Source organism: Notolepis coatsorum, assembly GCF_963971535.1.
Source record: "Notolepis coatsorum genome assembly, chromosome: 14".
In the NCBI taxonomy this organism is placed as follows: Eukaryota; Metazoa; Chordata; class Actinopteri; order Aulopiformes; family Paralepididae; genus Notolepis; species Notolepis coatsorum.
In genome coordinates, this window is record NC_140178.1 from 60,432,769 (window position 1) to 60,453,738 (window position 20,970).

The window sequence follows — 20,970 nt, forward strand, 5'->3', positions numbered from 1 at the left end:
CTCTGGGACAGAGAGAGAGAGTTGTTCATACTCCCACATACTGATTGGACTGTTCTACACCATGGGGGGGGGGGGGGGGGGGCAACAACGACGATGACACACAAGGGTTCTTAAAGTGGGTGGTACCCCCCCGCCCCGCTAATAAGACTGTGTATGAAATGTGACACAACAGCTGGTGGGGATAGGGGGGAGTGAGTTACCTGCACGCCAGGCTGGATTTGCAGCAACACAGAGAGACACATACACACACACACACACACACACACACACACACACACACACACACACACACACACACACACACAGCAGTGAGTGATGCCATGACAACAGACAAGGACAGACAGACTGTGTCCACAAGAGCTTCTGTGTGTGTGTGTGTGTGTGTGTACAAAAAAAATAAAAGGTATAGTCCACATTTCTATGAAGCCTGATCTGATTTGTCACAAACTAGCGAGTGTCTTCCATCCACCCAACATTTTATACCAATCTACTGCCTTCACTGTAATCATAATACCTGCATCAAACTATAGTCTACCCATATAAGTGTGATAATAGCAGAGTACAATAATACTGTATATATATATATATAATTATATATATTTAAAGTATATATACCTATCCACACCTGTCTGAATATATTCCTGTTTACATACCTGTATATACTCCCTCTATAATATATATATATATCCCTTACCGACTCTGGCCAGTATGGCTTACTACCATAGTGCATTTATACCTGTATCACTGTATCAGATTAGCATTATTACCCTGTAGTACACATTTATATATATTCCAGTTTAATCACTTCTTAAACTGTATATTGTTATTGCACTTTATTGTTACATTTGCACTCTGGTTAGATGCCAACAATATTTAGTTGTACTGTACTTGTGGTGTATGATGCCAATACATTTGAATCTAATCTAATGTAGGTTTTGTGCGATATCGGAAGCAAACATTTTTAGCATTTGTTAGCATCATGCCAACACTGCTAGCGACAGCGAAGTCAATCAGCGTCATAAAGCATAACAAATAATTTTGACCATTGATGTCCACTGGCTTGCTTAAACTTAATCTGACAAATGCAAAAGAATGTCTGCTTCGGATATCTCAAAAACACTGGTGGAAGAGTCTAGATGAATTGTAATTGTCATCAGACAGGCTTCCTATAAACATGCACTATCCCTTTAAATGCCAGCAATCAGTCAAATGTTGATACAGTACATGTTCAGCTGTTGCTGGTCTACTCTTACTGTGTGAGACACATCCAACACTGAGTAGGTGGCATGTAGTCATACATTGTGTTTACAAGGGATGTGCAGAAAAACTGGATTTGTCTAGTGGACTGTTCTGTACGTACTCTGATGCAATAATTGATTATTTAGCATGTGTCTGTGTTTGATGGTCTGCTGATTATTTAGCATGTGTCCGTGTTTGCTGGTTTGATACTCATTCCAGACATTTCCCTTTTCATGATCTAGTCAATTATATACACTATTTTATTTGTAGTCTAATCCGTTTGCATTTACAATAAAAAAAAACACGGGAATACCCCCCAAACACACACAGTATATCTATTTATATATTTTTAGAGGTCGACCCGTTCATTGATTTGGCTGATTAATCTGCACAGTTAGGATGATTTACAAACTATCATTATCATATTGGCCTTTAAAAATCCACTATCGGTCGACCTTTACTTATTTCGAACAGTAAGGCTAAAATCAACCTTAGAATCTGAAAGAAGATTGAATAATAAATGATCCGGACACATCCCTTGTGTTTGTGTGTATATGTTGTGTGCATGTCCTTACCTGAGCCTGTGCGTTGGGCTCCAGTCGGAGCAGACAGCCCACCTGTTGGCCCTTAGTCTGGATGACCCCGGCACACACATAGTTCTCTGGGTTCGGATCCACGTTCTCCAACAGGGCCGTCCCCAGACCCAACAACTACACACACACACACACAATGAAATTGGCGCTATAGAGCACAGTAGGAGAAAATGGGTTCCTGAAAACTGTATCATGCGTTCTTCGGCAAGCGCAAGAGGACGCACAAGCACACCATGAGCATGGGGATGAGGTAGAACACAGAGAGGGCGCTAGACTCTGCTAGAGGCTTGTAAACATGCCCTTGTGCTTCACATCGATTGGTCTATGATCTTCCTTGAAATCTAACAAGCTAACTGCTGGTCAATCAAAAGAGGTCCGACTCATTATAACTTTGCAAAAACCGAAACTTCACACGGATGGGATATAAACATTAAGAAAAGGGGCACAAATGTACATAGCAAAGGTTATACGAGGTAGGAAATGTATTCAGAACACTGTCTATTTGGGTGGAGATGGGAATATAAACAAAAGTTAACAAGAAAACTCCAGAAAACTGTGTGTTTAACCCTTTCACTACCACTCTACGAAAGGGTTAACCCTTTCACTGCGACAATACAGAAGGTTAACCCTTTCACTACCACACTACAGACAGTAGTGAAAGGGTTAGGAAGGTATGTTGAGGTCAGACAAAATGTACTACAATGCATGCACATACAAAGAGAGAAGCCTCACTCCAGAAAACAGTGTGTGTGTGTCAGTATGTAGTGTTAGTATGTACTGTGTCAGCATGTACTGTGTGTGTCAGTATGTACAGTGTGTCAGCATGTACTGTGTGTGTGTCAGTATGTACAGTGTGTCAGTATGTACAGTGTGTGTGTGTCAGTATGTACTGTGTGTGTCAGTATGTACAGTGCGTCAGTATGTACAGTGTGTGTCACTATGTAGTGTTAGTATGTACTGTGTCAGTATGTACTGTGTGTGTCAGTATGTACTGTGTGTGTGTGTCAGTATGTACTGTGTGTCAGTATGTACAGTGTGTCAGTATGTACAGTGTGTCAGTATGTACAGTGTGTCAGTATGTACAGTGTGTGTGTGTCAGTATGTAGTGTTAGTATGTACTGTGTCAGCATGTACTGTGTGTGTCAGTATGTACAGTGTGTCAGCATGTACTGTGTGTGTGTCAGTATGTACAGTGTGTCAGTATGTACAGTGTGTGTGTGTCAGTATGTACTGTGTGTGTCAGTATGTACAGTGCGTCAGTATGTACAGCGTGTGTCACTATGTAGTGTTAGTATGTACTGTGTCAGTATGTACTGTGTGTGTCAGTATGTACTGTGTGTGTGTGTCAGTATGTACTGTGTGTCAGTATGTACAGTGTGTCAGTATGTACAGTGTGTCAGTATGTACAGTGTGTCAGTATGTACAGTGTGTGTGTGTCAGTATGTACAGTGTGTCAGTATGTACTATGTGTGTCAGTATGTACAGTGTGTGTCAGTATGTACAGTGTGTGTCAGTATGTAATATGTGTGTCAGTATGTACAGTGTGTGTCAGTATGTACTATGTGTGTCAGTATGTACAGTGTGTGTCAGTATGTAATATGTGTGTCAGTATGTACAGTGTGTCAGTATGTACAGTGTGTGTCAGTATGTACAGTGTGTGTCAGTATGTACAGTGTGTGTCAGTATGTACTATGTGTGTCAGTATGTACAGTGTGTGTCAGTATGTACTATGTGTGTCAGTATGTAATATGTGTGTCAGTATGTACAGTGTGTCAGTATGTACTATGTGTGTCAGTATGTACAGTGTGTGTCAGTATGTACAGTGTGTGTCAGTATGTACAGTGTGTCAGTATGTACTATGTGTGTCAGTATGTACAGTGTGTGTCAGTATGTACTATGTGTGTCAGTATGTACTATGTGTGTCAGTATGTACTATGTGTGTCAGTATGTACAGTGTGTGTGTCAGTATGTACAGTGTGTGTCAGTATGTAATATGTGTGTCAGTATGTACAGTGTGTCAGTATGTACAGTGTGTGTGTCAGTATGTACAGTGTGTGTCAGTATGTACTATGTGTGTCAGTATGTGCAGTGTGTGTCAGTATGTACTATGTGTGTCAGTATGTACAGTGTGTGTCAGTATGTACAGTGTGTGTCAGTATGTACAGGGTTCCCACGCTTGCCTTGAAATTTTTTTCCATACTACCTACTGATTTTCCAGGTACCATATTAAGTGATGATCTATAGGCCCCTGAAGTTTTCCGCCCCCATCCGCGCCCCCCTCCCCTCACACACACAACCCCCTAGGACACCTGACTACTTACTTGATTTAAAAGATGTGCCAGTCAAGTCTACATTGTAAATGCTTAGAGATTATGTCTTATTGATAATATCAATGCATGAAATAATGCAACAAGCTGTAGATGAACAACAATTTATTGAACTGGAACACATGAGCACTGGGATTGATATATGTTCTCTCTTCCACTCCTCTCCTATCTCATCCTGTCCTCTTCTCTCCACACCTCCCCTTGTGTCCGCTCCTGTCTTCTCTTCCTACTCTTCTCAACTCCTCTCCACTGTTCTCCCTTTTCCTCTGTCATCCTTCTCTTCCATCTTCGCGGCCTCTTCTCTTCATGGCTAACTGGCTCGTTATGAGAGCTAACGTTGGCTAGCTACTGTACCCGGGGCTGGCTAACTGGCTATCGTTATGAGAGCTAACGTTGGCTAGATAATGTACCTGGCGCTGCCTAACTGGCTCGTTATGAGAGCTAACGTTGGCTAGCTACTGTACCCGGCGCTGGCTAACTGGCTATCGTTATGAGAGCTAACGTTGGTAGCTACTGTACCTGGCTCTGGCTAACTGGCTCGTTATGAGAGCTAACGTTGGCTAGCTACTGTACCTGGCGCTGGCTAACTGGCTCGTTATGAGAGCTAACGTTGGCTAGCTACTGTACCTGGCACTGGCTAACTGGCTCGTTATGAGAGCTAACGTTGGCTAGCTACTGTACCTGGCGCTGGCTAACTGGCTCGTTATGAGAGCTAACGTTGGCTAGCTACTGTACCTGGCGCTGGCTAACTGGCTCGTTATGAGAGCTAACGTTGGCTAGCTACTGTACCTGGAACTGGCTAACTGGCTCGTTATGAGAGCTAACGTTGGCTAGCTACTGTACCTGGCGCTGGCTAACTGGCTCGTTATGAGAGCCAACGTTGGTAGCTACTGTACCTGGCACTGGCTAACTGCCTCGTTATGAGAGACAACGTTGGTAGCTACTGTACCTGGCGCTGGCTAACTGGCTTGTTATGAGAGCTAACGTTGGCTAGCTACTGTACTTGGCACTGGCTAACTGGCTCGTTATGAGAGCTAACGTTGGCTAGCTACTGTACCTGGCGCTGGCTAACTGGCTCGTTATGAGAGCTAACGTTGGTAGCTACTGTACCTGGCGCTGGCTAACTGCCTCGTTATGAGAGCTAACGTTGGCTAGCTACTGTACCTCACGCTGGCTAACTGGCTCGTTATGAGAGCTAACGTTGGCTAGCTACTGTACCCGGGGCTGGCTAACTGGCTATCGTTATGAGAGCTAACGTTGGCTAGATAATGTACCTGGCGCTGCCTAACTGGCTCGTTATGAGAGCTAACGTTGGCTAGCTACTGTACCCGGCGCTGGCTAACTGGCTATCGTTATGAGAGCTAACGTTGGTAGCTACTGTACCTGGCTCTGGCTAACTGGCTCGTTATGAGAGCTAACGTTGGCTAGCTACTGTACCTGGCGCTGGCTAACTGGCTCGTTATGAGAGCTAACGTTGGCTAGCTACTGTACCTGGCACTGGCTAACTGGCTCGTTATGAGAGCTAACGTTGGCTAGCTACTGTACCTGGCGCTGGCTAACTGGCTCGTTATGAGAGCTAACGTTGGCTAGCTACTGTACCTGGCGCTGGCTAACTGGCTCGTTATGAGAGCTAACGTTGGCTAGCTACTGTACCTGGAACTGGCTAACTGGCTCGTTATGAGAGCTAACGTTGGCTAGCTACTGTACCTGGCGCTGGCTAACTGGCTCGTTATGAGAGCCAACGTTGGTAGCTACTGTACCTGGCACTGGCTAACTGCCTCGTTATGAGAGACAACGTTGGTAGCTACTGTACCTGGCGCTGGCTAACTGGCTTGTTATGAGAGCTAACGTTGGCTAGCTACTGTACTTGGCACTGGCTAACTGGCTCGTTATGAGAGCTAACGTTGGCTAGCTACTGTACCTGGCGCTGGCTAACTGGCTCGTTATGAGAGCTAACGTTGGTAGCTACTGTACCTGGCGCTGGCTAACTGCCTCGTTATGAGAGCTAACGTTGGCTAGCTACTGTACCTCACGCTGGCTAACTGGCTCGTTATGAGAGCTAACGTTGGCTAGCTACTGTACCTGGTGCTGGCTAACTGGCTCGTTATGAGAGCTAACGTTGGCTAGCTAGTTAGCAAGATTGCACTGCTTACTAACTAACGTTGATAAACCCAGGTTTACCACACAGTTAAAACACAGCTACTTACATTTGAGGATAAACTTGCATAAGAAGTTTCACTCAAGTTTCACTGTAGATGCCAAGGCTCCCTTGGCTCACCAAGTTGCCTGCATCAAATTCCAACATATAGGATGCCAAGAGCATGCTCTACAACATGGGATCATCCATTTCTATCTACAGTAAAAGCTGTTCACGTGTAAAGGGTTTTTATAAACTCATGTTAATTCTGTGCTCAATAGTTACATTTTATTACACATCATCCAATAAAATTTTCCAGGACAACTGTTTCTATTTCCATGTAATTGGTCACTTTTGCTCAGTTTCCATGCCTTTCCATACATGGAAAATGAAAAAATGAATCCCATGTTTTCAATGTTTTCCAGGTACCGTGGGAACCCTGATTGTACTATGTGTGTCAGTATGTACAGTGTGTGTCAGTATGTACTATGTGTGTCAGTATGTACAGTGTGTGTCAGTATGTACAGTGTGTGTCAGTATGTACTATGTCTGTCAGTATGTAGGGAGTTCACATATTCATCCTTTCACCTAATGTCAATAATAGAATGAGGAGAAGAAACGAATGCATTAGCTGCTTGGGGACATAAATATTATGGATGATACTTGTATCAGATATCAGGTCAATATAAGAATCTAATACCGACCAACCGCTATGTGCAAAGCAACGCGACCCGATATTCTGCCCTTGTCCACACAGAGATGGATAATAGATGGCTTAAATGGAGAAATATGCTTTCCATCTCAATAATCTTAGTCCAATGACCCTAAACAAATGGCTAGAGTCTTAACTGCTCGGTGAAAGTAATGGATTCGATCTGGTAATCGGCTGGTCCTTAAAAGTTCCTGACTCAAGACGAAGATAATAAAGAAAGAGATGATACATTAGGCCGAAAACGCTGTGCGGGTGTGAAAAATTTGCATAACTTGGCGAGTGTGTGTGTGCGTGCGTGCGTATACCTTGGCCTTGAGCACTTCTGTGTCCATGCCGTGGTTGGCTTTGAAGATCTTTTGTGCTTCTTGCTGGGGCCTGAGGAGAGACGGTGACAGAGACATTTACCAACACACTCTGTCTCCCTCTTTTTAACACGCATGCACACATTATCTCTCCCTCTGTCTCTTATTATCCCACATGTGCGCACACACACTTCACTCATATCTATATGTTATTCCCAATCATATCTATCTCTACATCATTATCCAAATCTCTCTGTACATCATATCTATAATTCATATTATGTACATCAATGTTCCACTTAGTTTTGTATTAATGCTTTGTTAGCTCGCCATTCTGCAGAGATGCGGGCTATAGGGCCATTGCTGTAACCTAGGTCTCTCCATGTTGCAACATGTAATTCCATCAGTAAACTCTATGCTTAAACAAGACTGTGTTGTCCGCCTCTGAATAATCTGGTCAAATTATTCCACATTAGACAGTAATAAAATGACTCCAGCTGCCTTCTCTGCCCTGGGTTTAAGTTAGACTTCCAGGTGTTCTACAGTAGTCCAGACCACCCCTGTCAAGACTTAAATTAGTTTGAATATGGCTACCAATGATTGGATCCATGTGTTGTGTATAATTACAGCTCAATGAAATGATAAAGTAGGAGTCCCTAAAACGAGATATTCTTTTAATCTACATACTTTTACGGAGCTGTAATTAACACAAGATTTGATGTCCCCAATGACATTGAAGAATTCAGATCTTGGGTCAGTCTGTGTATGAGGTTTCATCAAAATGGGATTAGAACTCAGTTATGGCTGGTGCAGACAGACCCACCCACCCACACTTACTGGCTAAGCTGTTTCCAGCGCTGGAAGAAGTCGTGGGAGGCCATCTCAGTGGGCTGGAAGAATTTGTTGATGGTGACTGGCAGCTTGAGGGTCAGATTCTGCAAAGCTCCTCCATATCTACAGGAGGGAGGGATGAACACACGGACACACAAAAATTACATTACTTTGTGTTGTACAATACATGACTTCTCTAATAAACATCTTGATTCATTACTATAATGGAGGAAGCAACAAGAGATTCACGAGGAGAAGGACCGTGGGAGCTGCTTTATGCTGATGATCTAGTGCTGACGGCAGATTCGGAGGATCTGGAAGTGAAGAGAATGTTTGTTGAGTGGAGGGATGGAATGAAGAAGAGGGGAATGAAGATAAATATCAACAAGACAAAGATGATGATAACAGGGAGTGATGGAGAGAGAATTCAGTCAGGAAGATACCCAAGTGGAGTCTGTGGAATAGGAGTGGGAGTAAACTCTGTGTGGTGTAGAGAATGTGACAAATGGTGATTGATTGATTGATAATTGTATTAAGAGATTGCAGAATGGGTACAGTACGGTACAGCTCAATACATACAATTGTTAAGGGGATGCAGACCAGAGAAAGACTTTCGTCTTGTTTACATCAGGGTCCCCCATTTTCAATTCATCATAACATATATGACATACATGACATACAGATAGACAGTACTGCTACCTCTATACATTTATGACATACCAGATTTGCAAATACAGTACTGTTTGAGATACGAAAAGAGTCCAGAAAAGAGAGTATATACATTTGACATAGAAACTGTACATTAGAGGAGGTTGGGTGGGGGGGAGGTTGGGTAGGAGGAGTGGGTGGGGGACACTGTACAACTGAACAAGCAAAACTGTATATTGGAATATTGACAAGACCATACTTGGTCATTTACTGTACATGGGGGGGGGGGGGGGTTGTGTTAGGACATTTACAGGGGCCAGTTTAGAATTGCAGTCTCCCGTAGGTGTTTTGAGTGTTTTTGAAAGTGGGTAGTGATTCTCATTCCTTTACAGCTTTGGGTAGGGCGTTCCACATTGATGTGGCATAATTGCGAAACGTGTTTAGTCCCTTGTTTGAGCTGAATCTGGTGTTGTGATCGTGGTATTCACTGACCTTTGGGAAGTATTTTGACATGTACATGGGTACCTTGGTCGTGTAGTGTATCTTGTAGACCAGGCCCATTGCAAGTTGCTGTACTCTGTCGTCTACTCTAAGCCATCCTAGGTTGTCAAAGTGGGCAGGGGTGAGGTGGGTTCTAGGAGTAAGGTCAAGCAGTAGTCTGACCAGTTTGTTTTGAGATGTTTGTAATTTTGTTTTTAGCGCCTTTGAGGTGCTTTGGTACCATGAGGTGCATGCATAGTCGTAGTACCCTTGAATGAGTGCTCCTGCCAGAGTCTTCAGGGTATTCTCGTTTACCAGTGAGGAGATCCGGTACAAGAATAGTGTTCGTTGGTTGACTTTTTATTACATTGGATGCCATTTTGTCACAGGAAAGATTTGCCTCTAGGATGGCGTCACCAAAGATGTTCAGGTTTGGAAAATCTGAGGGGAGTGAGGGATTTTAGATGCCCCACGTGTGAAAGGGAAGAGGAGGAGGTGGTTGGAGATGGTGGTCTAGTGGTGGGAGGGGAGGTGCTGGAGGAGGTGAAGCAGTTTTGCTATCTGGGAGATGTGATGGACTGGGAGGTGGGAGTGGCGGCGGCGAGGAAGTGGCAGAAAATTAGTAGGCTACTGGTGAATCGAAACATGGAGATAAAGATCAGAGGAGGGATATATGAAGCATGTGTGAGATCAGTTCTCCTGTATGGTTCATAAACGTGGGCAATGACAAAAAGGGTGATGGTGGTGTTAAGGAGCTGCGATCAGAAGATGTTGAGGTATGTGACGGGAGTCAGATGGCAGGACGGGAGGACCAGTGCCGAGGTGGATGAGATCTGTGGTGTCAGGGAAATTGATTTCAAGGTGAGATATGGACGTCTCAGGTGGTTTGGACATGTGAGAAGATCGGAGGAGGGGGGATGTTGAGAGGGGTGGAGGAGATGATTGTGGATGGGCGGAGGCAGAGGGAGACCGAAGCAGACGTGGAGGGGATGTGTGGGAAATGATGTGAGGGATCTGGAGATACATGAAGACATGGCACAAAAGGCGTGGAGTCTTTGCCCGGTCCAACCTCACTGTAGTGGGGAAAAAAGGACGTAAAACGAAGATGATGATGAGAAAGAATAGTCTCTAATCAGATGTTGAAATATTTCTCTGCAAATGGACTTGATTCCATATCTCAGCACACCAAAAAGAAGGTCACTCTACATGCACTGCACTATCGCAAATGACGGATGATTGGCTCAGTCATGCCGGGTGCCATTTGGCTGGATTTCAATGCAGCGTTTGATGTCATTGATGAACCTTTATTGAAGAAATTGTGGACATGGTTTTAGCAGTAAATTTGTTGGATGGATAGTTACCCGTCTTGTGGAAGGCAAAGAGTGTATTGTCTTGCTACGATATATAACTTAGAATCTGGGGTTCCACAGGGTCCACTTACCTGGGTCCACTCCTATTTTCAGTTTTTACAAATGACCTGCCACTTGCTTTAACCTGTTAAGCCCTAGCCCTATTTTCAGAAAATTCGCCTAAAAGTACATACCCAAATAAACAGAAGATTTCTGTATGTCGTGTATGTCATAAATGTTATGAATTGAAAATGGGGGACCCTGATGTAAACAAGACGGAAGTCTTTCTCTGGTCTGCATTCCCTTAACAATTGTGTGTACCCATTCTGCAATCTGTTAATACAATTTTCAATCAATCAATGCTCCACTTCTACAAGGTCCATCTGCATGTTCTTGGTATCTAGGGACATCTATCGACCTCAGGGAATATATTCCCAGTGTCAGAAATATTGTGTCTGTTACTATGCTTGAGTAAATTGTAATGAACCAAAGGAGAATACACATTGTTATTATTAAATTATTTTCTTCCATCTTTGACGGTGAATAACACCATGCTAACATTGACCAGACGTGAGAAATTAGCTGAGCTCATTCAGCACCTTCTTGAGATCAAGTGTACAAAAAATCTAAGTAAATGAATAAAGGGCAGATGATTTACAGGTTTTATTTTAGATGCAGTACTGAATTTCACCATCCGGACACATGCTATTTTAAATATGAATATAGAATATCAGGCCTATAAATTACCTTATTATGGCCAAGTCATACATCTATGGATCGGGTCAAATCTCCTCTTTCCAATGGCATAGTTCAATCTAGATTTAGTACCACTACTAGAAATGGTGACTCCTTTATCTCAGAACAAAAAGACGTCTGTTTAGCCATCAACAAAGATTTTATCGAAACTGGTCATCTATTTGAGAATAACCATGTAGGGCCACCTGTAAGATCATGAATAAGATGTGGAGCATATGCAATTTGTAAATGCTGGCCACCTATTAGAGAAAGATTACGCAGGTCCGCTTTCTGGTGGAAGGGAGACCTGTACATTCCCTGTGCAGATAGGGAATGATTTTCAGTTAATTTACTTCAAGCCATTGATACCAGGAAATCAACTGGAGGGGATGGAATGGATCCTTTTTTCCTCAAACTGGCTACACCATTGGTTTAAGAGCAAATAATACATATTTAATCTTTTTTTTTTTTTTTTTTTTTAATGTTTTTCCCCCTCCATTTTCCTCCGATTTTCTCCCATCCCAATGTTAGTCGTATGCCAATTCCCAATCCCCTTCCTGGTCGCTGCGCACTTACCCCCCACAGTCAGATCATCTGGGAGAGTGGAGGCTATCACGTGCTTCCTCCGACACACGTCCAGCCAATCAACCGCTTCTTTTCACCTGGCAGCGCGGATCCTCCCTGAGAGGGCGTAGCGTGTGGAAGGATCACACTATCCCACTCAGGTCCTATCCGCGTTTAGCAGGCGCCCCGACCGAACTGTAGGAGTCGCTGTTTACAACGACCCGGACCCACCCCGCCAGCTTCTCCCACCCTCTAATACAGCCAATTGTATTAGTGTGAACGGCCAGCCAAGCTGGTGACAACCCCGGAGCTGTGAGCTGGATTCGAACAGGCGAATCCAGCTCACAGCTCCGGGGTTGGTGACGAACGCAATCTCCGCTACGCCACCTAACCGCCCTTCATATTTAATCTTTCATTACTAACAGGTGTGGTTCCTGTTGCCTGGAAAACGGCCCATGTGACCCACTTGCATTAAGTGGGGGATATCTCAAAGTATATAGGGGGAGCTCTAAAACATTGTACATTTGTGTGTCACACAGGTTATAGATTTACTGTAATAAATAATAAAAAAGAAATATGACATGTGTGGTGATTCATGTGTGCCGGTGCTGCACTCAAACCTCCAGTTGCGACCCCCTGGCGATGCAACGTTACCGTTCAACTGGACAACAAAGCACCAGGGAAAATGCTAGTAAGTCAGCAAGTCTGACCTTCTTACCCACCTTTTCCCTTAGGAGTCACGCTGGAGCTTTGAACCCGTCGGCGGACAACAAAAGAAATTCGAATCCCTCTTAAATACTCAAAAAGGACATCTTTTCAGAAATCGATAAAAATAGAAAAATTGCCATTTCTAGTGGGTTGACATGTAAGGTATAGGTCCCCCAACTTGCTAAACCTAATACGACTTGTAAATACGTTAAATTCTTGCTAGATGGTATGCTTGTAATAATCTCCATTTGCGATAAAAACTACATCGCGCGTCACATCCATGGACGCGCGCACACACCAACAGCGCATAGGTGTTAATCACTGAGTGATCTAATATGCATATTCTTCAGCGCGAGAGGGGGGGGTTGTGTTTCTCACTGTCTGTCGTTGATAATATAATCTGGTCCTGCATTATTATTATCATTCTCTCTCGAGAATACACGGGACCCGACAGAACGTTAATTTATGTATTAAAAGTAGTCTTATGCTTTTCATCCTCGCCCGTGTATATACCCACGTCGCGCTAAAACAACATAAACTACTGTATGGCAGACAGAGTGCGTGTGTGTACGAGTTATGAGTTATCTCGCAGTTCATTCAAGCGCGCATCACGGTCATGACAGCTCTCTAGAGTAGAACGGTGCGCTCACAGGGGCGTAGCTGGAGATTCTGGGCCCCATGAAAGAAACAATTTGTGGGCCCCCCAATCTATTAAAAAATGTGGGGCCCCCAATCTATAAAAAAATTTGGGGCATTTGCTGGGCCCTTGGAATCATCCTAACCCCCCCCCCCCCCCCCAGCTACTCCCCTGCACACACACACACACACTCTCTCTCTCTCTCTCTCTCTCTCTTGTTGATTATTATTCTCTATGTGTTTTTAATACAATTGTGTGATATTCTATTCCAGTTGTCTTTGGTCTTGTTTTCTCTGGTTATGATCATGTTATTAGTGTGTGTGTAAAAAAACTAATTAATAATATAATTATTATAAATGTCGCTCTCTCTCTCTCTCTTGAAATCTACAGTTACACATTGCTGTATTTAGTGAGGTAAATGAGTACAAGACATGTTTCACAGACACACACACACACACACACACACACACACACACACACACACACACACACACACATACAGACAGACAGACACACACACATTTACATTTACACATTACATTTACATCTAGTCTAGTTTGCTTATTTTTTTTTGATATGGTACAGTACTGTAAATACAGACACAGACACACACACACACACAGAAACACACACACACAGGCTAGGCCTCCTGCTGGGTCCATTCACTGGAATAACAAAGGAATGACTGGGCCTTTGCTCCAGGTGTGAAATGGTTCTAGTGACAATGATCACATTGAATTCTGGGAGTGTAGTTCTCTCATCAGATAGCTGAATGATCTTGGATCTACTTCAAGTCCTATACTGAAAAGGTGTTAGGATTTTACCAGAATGTTTGATAGGACATTGATTGAAAACTATCGTCTCAAATTTGACAATTGATGGCTTATTTTGAAGGTATGAATCTGTAATTTTATATTATGTAACAAAAAAAAAGGGGGAAATTCTCAGGAGGAGGAGCTCTTTAGGTTAGACTCCTTAAGGGGGGTTTGTGCCGTGAATTTTACTGATGGCAAGTAGCGCAACAAGGTGCGTGAGCAAAGCCACTCCTTGCTTCTCTTTGTGGATCTGAATGGACCCCCTTTGGAGTGAATCGACCCATCTGCGTTTTGTATCATCCTGGATTAAAGCCGGGCCAGCGACCCTCAACATCCTGGGTTACAGGACGGAAAGCAAAGACAGAAGACCCCAGGCCCCTATGGTCGATTCTGATTTAAACTGAGAATAAGTTAATTACTTGTTTGAGCTGTGCGTTTAAAGACTGGATCTTGTCCTATTTACTATTGATGTATTTTTTTTTTAAGATTGTTATAAGTCTGTTCCGTCACAAGGATGTAATTGATCTGGACAGCGCTGGTTTGTTGTGTGTAGGTGCTGCAGCAACAGACAGACCACTTCACTTAGTTTGGTTTCTTAGCCTGCTTGCTTTTCGTGGTTCTAAGTAACATTCATTTTCTCACCATTGTAGCAATCCACAGACAGAAGGGAAATGACAGGGAAGTGAAAGGAGTCGAGAGAGAGAGAGAGAGCGTGAGAGAGAGAAAGAGAGGGGGGGAGAGAGCGAGAGAGGAAGAGAGGGGGGGAGAGAGACAGAGAGAGCTGTTGTTTTACTCTTAGGAAGTTAACAGCTCATGTGAGGATAGTGCTAAAAAGCCCTTCTGATCAAAGAAGAATGCAATATGACATGTTAATATTATACTATTTACATGTGTGGTATATATATATATATATATATTTTTTTTTTAATATTTGTATTGGGTTATGTGTGGTATGTGTGGTATATTAACTGAATTCATGTACTAGGGCTGAGCCCGAACCTTCGGACCTTCGTTCGTTACGTTGGCATTCGAATCTTAACACATTCAGTGCAATGCCCCTTTGACCATATTAGGGCTACTGTGCCAATAAGGAAGTCAATGGGAGGTCGGGGAAATTTGCGAAGGCTTAAACTATATCTTAAATTATGGCTATGGGTCTAAAACACCCCTCGCTTATCAATTACTTGCTTGCAGTCAACATGTATGAAACGGATTGTTTTTTCATTGGTACATTTCCGTTTTATACAGTTTTGAATACGAGCATAGTTTTGGAGAGTTCTAGTAATTCCAGAGAAATTCTGCGATAATAGCTCTTTAGTGGAATACACAAAACACGTTGTCATTTTTCGGCTGATTTATGAATCGTTTTCAAATAAACGCTAGATTATCGATAGTATATGTGTACTTATGCACGCTAGAGAAGCGGGCTGAAAAATCGATTATCCATGCCGAGCTTAGCGCTAACGTTACGCACACACACGTTGTGATCGCTGTGAAAAAAACATGTGATTAACCCAAAACTAGTCAAATAAGAGTCCTTACCTCACATCAGATGTTCTGCAAAAAGATTAATCCAATTCCTGATCGCCATTCGAAATATTGATCGCGTTTATTGATCCCAACGTTATAGTCCAAAACACATAATCGAAAGCTGCTCCCAGCCTCCCCAGTGAATGTGGTAACAGATACTGCTTGCCAGAGAAGGGAAAACCCCGGACCGGACTTTTCTGATGCACATGCCCACTCAATCCAATCCAATGATGTGCAATACCATCCGGGAGAACCTATCGGTTTTATGTAGAAAAATGCTGTTTTTAATCTAGATTAATCTAGATTGATTACAGAAAATTGTGAGATTGATTAGTTAATTTTTTTTTATCTATTGGCGGCGCTGGTGTATATATTATATATATATATATATATGTATGTGTATATATGTAATGTGTGTATATATGTCAGAGAATCAGCCCCTTGCGTCCTTAGTGTAAAGCATATGACATGGTGTATGTTTGTTCATTGATGTGACAGTGTCTGGCAACATACTATTGTTCTTTTTATTTCTTTGTGTTTGTGATTTGTCTTGATGTGTTTGTGAAACTATAAAAGCAATCAATCAATGTATTACCATAGTGTCTTTATACCTTCATCACTGTAGGCTACATATTAATACAACTCGTTAAAGCTATAAAAAAATACCTATGGTCATTAATTTAGCAGTGGGAATATCATTTTGGAACAGTGTGTGTCTACAGAGAAATGTGAGATTGAAAAAAAGCCAATGCGATTTTGTGTTTTTCCTCAATATCTCTGCAATGCCTGCGAGTTACCAGTAACTGTATTTGTCATACCATGACAATTCACGACAACTGTTAAAACAGATAAATTATTATTTATAAATCACATTCAGGAAATTGGGCGCCAGAGTGAAGGAGGGGGACGCGTGAAACTTACAGGGGAGGCGCAGAGCAAACGGCTGTTCACCAAGACATTTACACATTCCTGCATCACATACACAGTAACTTTGTATTGTTTTATCCACAGAAGATTTGCAAACCCTTTGTTCCAGAGACAAAAGCCACAGAGTGGGCAATCAAAAGACACTGGCTAAGTTGATTTGACACCCTCGGTGCCGCATCAGTCTCTCCCCTGAGCTCTGAGCAAATCCGCTCGCTGTTCTGTTCTTATTCTTCTTCGGCTCGCAACCGTCTCCCGGTCTGACTTCCTGTGATAACGGTCTAATCTACACTGCTGCCACCTGTCGTCACGGAGGAGAATTGCAGCCATTTTGTAAAAAATAATAAGTACAAAATACGTACCAATCCGTGAGCCGTGAACAGCGCGTGAAGAGGGTTGAAAAAACAGGAGAATACCGGAAAAACCGGTAGGGTTGACAGCTATGATGAGGGGTCACCCCCTAAGAACCACCAGGGTTAAAAATCACGCTGAGCCATGGATGCACTCTGGATTTCATAGCAGTCAGTATTTCAGAGACAAAAAATGCTCTGAACTTCATAAAAGTCAGTCAAAGCTTGCCAAAAGCACAAACGGAGATCTCCAAGCCCACGTGGTAGAACTCAAAATACAAAGAAACAGACTAAGAAACGATGTAAACACCATGATCAAATCCACAAAAGAAACTTTCATCAATGACAAAACTGAGGAACAAAAACAAACCCAGTGAACTTTGGAAATGACTCAACAACCAACTAGGCTGCAGCAAAAAACTAAAAACCAGATTTACAAACATAAACATAAAGACAGACAACACCCTCATCACAGACAAGCTGGATGTGGCCAAATACTACATTTTCTTCACAAACATAGCCACAACACTGGTTAATAAACGACCCTCCCACTCAGGGCATTTTGGGGTAGAACACATCCTAGCCTAATACAAAAACCTAGGGGTCCGCAAAGACGACTTCAAACTTGAAATGGTAACAACAGCTGAGGTACTCAGAAAACTGAGCACCCTCCAACCTAACAAGGCCACTGGCCATGACAATATCCCATCCAAGAGACTCAGCAGCCGCCATCACCCCAGTCATCACACACATAATAAACCTTTCCATAAAACAGGGACACGTCCCCAAAGACTTCAAAATTGCAAGAGTGACCCCCCTGCACAAAAAAGGCAGCAAATTAGACCCAGGCAACTACCGGCCTGTTTCTATTCTTACCTCCATCTCGAAAGTTATGGGAAAAAAATAGAATCTACGAATTCCAATCTGGCTTCAGAACATCCCACTCAACTGACACATGCCTTCTATATTTGAACGAGCACATCAAACAAGAGGTGGACACGGGCAAATACTGCGGCATGGTCATGCTGGAGCTACAAAAAGGCATTCGACATTTTGATTGACAAGCTAAGAGCAATAGGTTTTGATAGTTTATCAGTGAGCTGGATGCAATCCTACCTGGAGGGGAGAGAACAGATGGTGGAGGTAAACGGTACACTACCCACCCCCCCTCCCAGTGAGCTGTGGTTTTCCACAAGGAAGCATACTAGGACCGTTACTGTTCCTAATTTATGCAAATTACATGTCGTCAACTTGTGACTGCAACTTGTTCCTGTTCGCGGATGACTCAGCCCTGCTGGTCTCTGACAGGGACAAGTTGCAGGTAGAAAAAGCCCTCAGCTCGGAACTCGGCAGAATCTGCACCTGGTTCGCTGATAACAAACTATCTGTTGTGAAGGATCAGATTAAACCGAATATATATATTTATTTATATATATATATTTAAATAGTGTTTGTATATCGTTTGATATCCCCTGTATATTCCTTGTACAATATGCACTGAATATCCCTTTAGTCTACTAAACAGCCCATAATAGTTTCATTCTACCATTGGACGAGAACCTGGCGCCAGGTTGCCATACCCCTAGGTTCAAGTTCAATCGTGCCGCCCAACATGTCGTGGCAAGCCCCGGTTCCGCGTAGGAATACGTCTGGCGAAATACGAATGGTACTATTTGTTCATAGCGCATATATATATGGCGCAAGTAAAGTAGAACTTTCTTTTTAGTCCAGTTCTTTACCCTCCAACAGTGACAGACGCGAAGCCTCACCCACGACGCACGTGTGGTGTAGTAAGGCCTACTTGGCCTCAGAATAGGCATTGAGATATCGTGTGGATTAATAGTTGAATAGTCATAGTTTGGCACTATACCGTCGAGTTGGACGTATTCTATTAAGCTAATAATAGTCTATTTATGTATGGTGCATCGTTCGGTTAGAGTTATAAAGTTATCAGTACCCCCATCGTTCCTGACGTTATCTGGACGCTTAACCAGGCTGGGCAGACCCCTAGTGGTGCTTGCATCCGAGGAGCTCCGGGCCAGGGCGACTGGACCTGTATATTGGATTACTCTACCCGGACGACGGCGAGCCTTCCACGGCTTGGATTATGCTTTGGGTGCTTTGATTATTCCATGGATAACGGCCAACACTGCGGAGTGTTGGAACTACCCCCCGGAGAGGACTCCAGGTGAGACGGCGCTCTACACCAGTGAGGTCGCCTCACGTCTCTCCGTTGTGGACCGGCAGCTACCGTCCACCAGAGGGTCCAGCTGTATTCGTCTGCGGACCGAGGTTCTGTGGGCACCGTGTTCAAGACTTTGAATTCTCCCAAGAAATTGTCGGCCAGATGGGATACCGCCAGCGGCTTCTCTAACCCCCCCCTCCTACTGTCTTACAACCAGCGGGACCCCCCCCCCCCTTAGTGTATCCAGCTATAATCATTTAAGTACCATCGCTATAGTTCCTAAATATCCAGGTTGTATACTTACTCCCTGCGTAACCAGAGATTGGACATTCAATGTTGATTTACCTACGAATACTCATTTGCCATACAAGTGCATATTTCAAATCATAAGTGTAAACAAGTGAACGTTGTATATACCTTTTGCTATATTAAATATTCGATTTGTACATTTGTGTGGACTTCGTTTCATCAGGTGGGAAAGTGTTCATCATACTTACAGTATATCATGTACTGGATGGCCAGAAGTTAAAGTACAAGAGGTAGTGGTATTAAATACCATATCTAACAATACAGTCAGGGAATTGTACCCCTCAGTTACACTATCATTACACCTGGGTAAAACAGAGTCCATTCTCTTCGGATCAAATAAACTCAGCAAGACAAACGGCTTCTCTGTTACAGTGGGTGACAATATTGTCACAAGGAAAGATGAAATTACATACCTGGGGTCCATCCTAGAGGCAAATCTTTCCTGTGACAAAATGGCAAACAATGTAATAAAAAAAGTCAACCAACGAACAAGATTCTTGTACCGGATCTCCTCTTTGGTAAACAAGAATACCCTGAAGACTCTAACAGGAGCACTCATTCAAGGGTACTACGACTATGCTTGCACCTCATGGTACCAAAGCACCTCAAAGGCACTAAAAACAAGACCACAAACATCACAAAACAAATTGGTCAGACTACTGCTTGACCTTACTCTTAAAACACACCTCACCCCAGCCCATTTTGACAAGCTAGGATGGCTTAGAGTAGATGACTCTCGTATGTATATATTTACTGTTAGGATCTCTGTTTAACAGTACTGTATTATTTGCATATCTTGTATGTCACAAATGTAACAGTACTGTATATCTGTATGTCATGTATGTCATAAATGTCATGATTAGATTAGATTTTTATATCTGTATGTTTTTTTTAACAAATGTTTTTTATTTTCCCTTTTTTAACATAAAACTAGACACACAATACATTAACAGTAGAAATCCACAATAAATCACAGGACTATGACCGACATAATAACAATAATGACTGTCCAGTACTTAAATCAAAATAAATGTAGATTAAAAGATATACACATAATAAATACAATACATAGCTCTTGCTTGCTCTTCCTCACTCTTTCCTTCTCATTCCCTTCCCCCCCACCCCCCCCTCAGGACCCCCTCTTGGACTATCCATCCATTATTCCGTTTAACGCCAGGGATTACAAATTCATATGCTATCCTTTATCTTCTCCACCACATCTAAGATTGCTATGCTGGCTTCATTAACACCTAAAATTTGTGTGGTAGATATCTCTAGATAAATCACATCGAGTTAGGTAAGAACCCATACCTTCCGGCACATTTTATCCGGTTGAATCCAGCGTGATGCTATCAGCTTTTTGGCAGCCGTGAGACCGGACAAAATTACATACTTTTTACATGTACAGAGGTTGATAACTGAGAAACATCATTCAACAACAATACAGAAGGCAGTACAGGTATGGTCAGAAATAAAAAAAATCTGATAATTGAGTGGTTACTTCTTCCCAGAATATCTTAACAGGAGGGCATTCCCAATACATATGCATAAATGTACCAATATCACCGTTTAAACACAAGGAGCATCGAGGGTCT

The 20,970-nt window shown here is 42.8% G+C and overlaps 1 protein-coding gene across 3 annotated transcripts in view; it reads right to left on the minus strand.

The window, feature by feature from the left end:
• ap2a1 (adaptor related protein complex 2 subunit alpha 1) overlaps nt 1–20,970 on the minus strand; it is a 208,665-nt gene that overhangs the window by 5,521 nt on the left and 182,174 nt on the right. For all 3 annotated transcript variants that reach the window (XM_084329593.1, XM_084329592.1, XM_084329591.1), the window contains 3 exons: nt 8,148–8,264; nt 7,314–7,383; nt 1,815–1,949 (listed from right to left, as the gene is read on the minus strand). In XM_084329593.1, the coding sequence (XP_084185719.1) occupies nt 1,815–1,949; nt 7,314–7,383; nt 8,148–8,264 (322 nt within the window). The remainder of the gene's footprint in view (nt 1–1,814; nt 1,950–7,313; nt 7,384–8,147; nt 8,265–20,970) is intronic.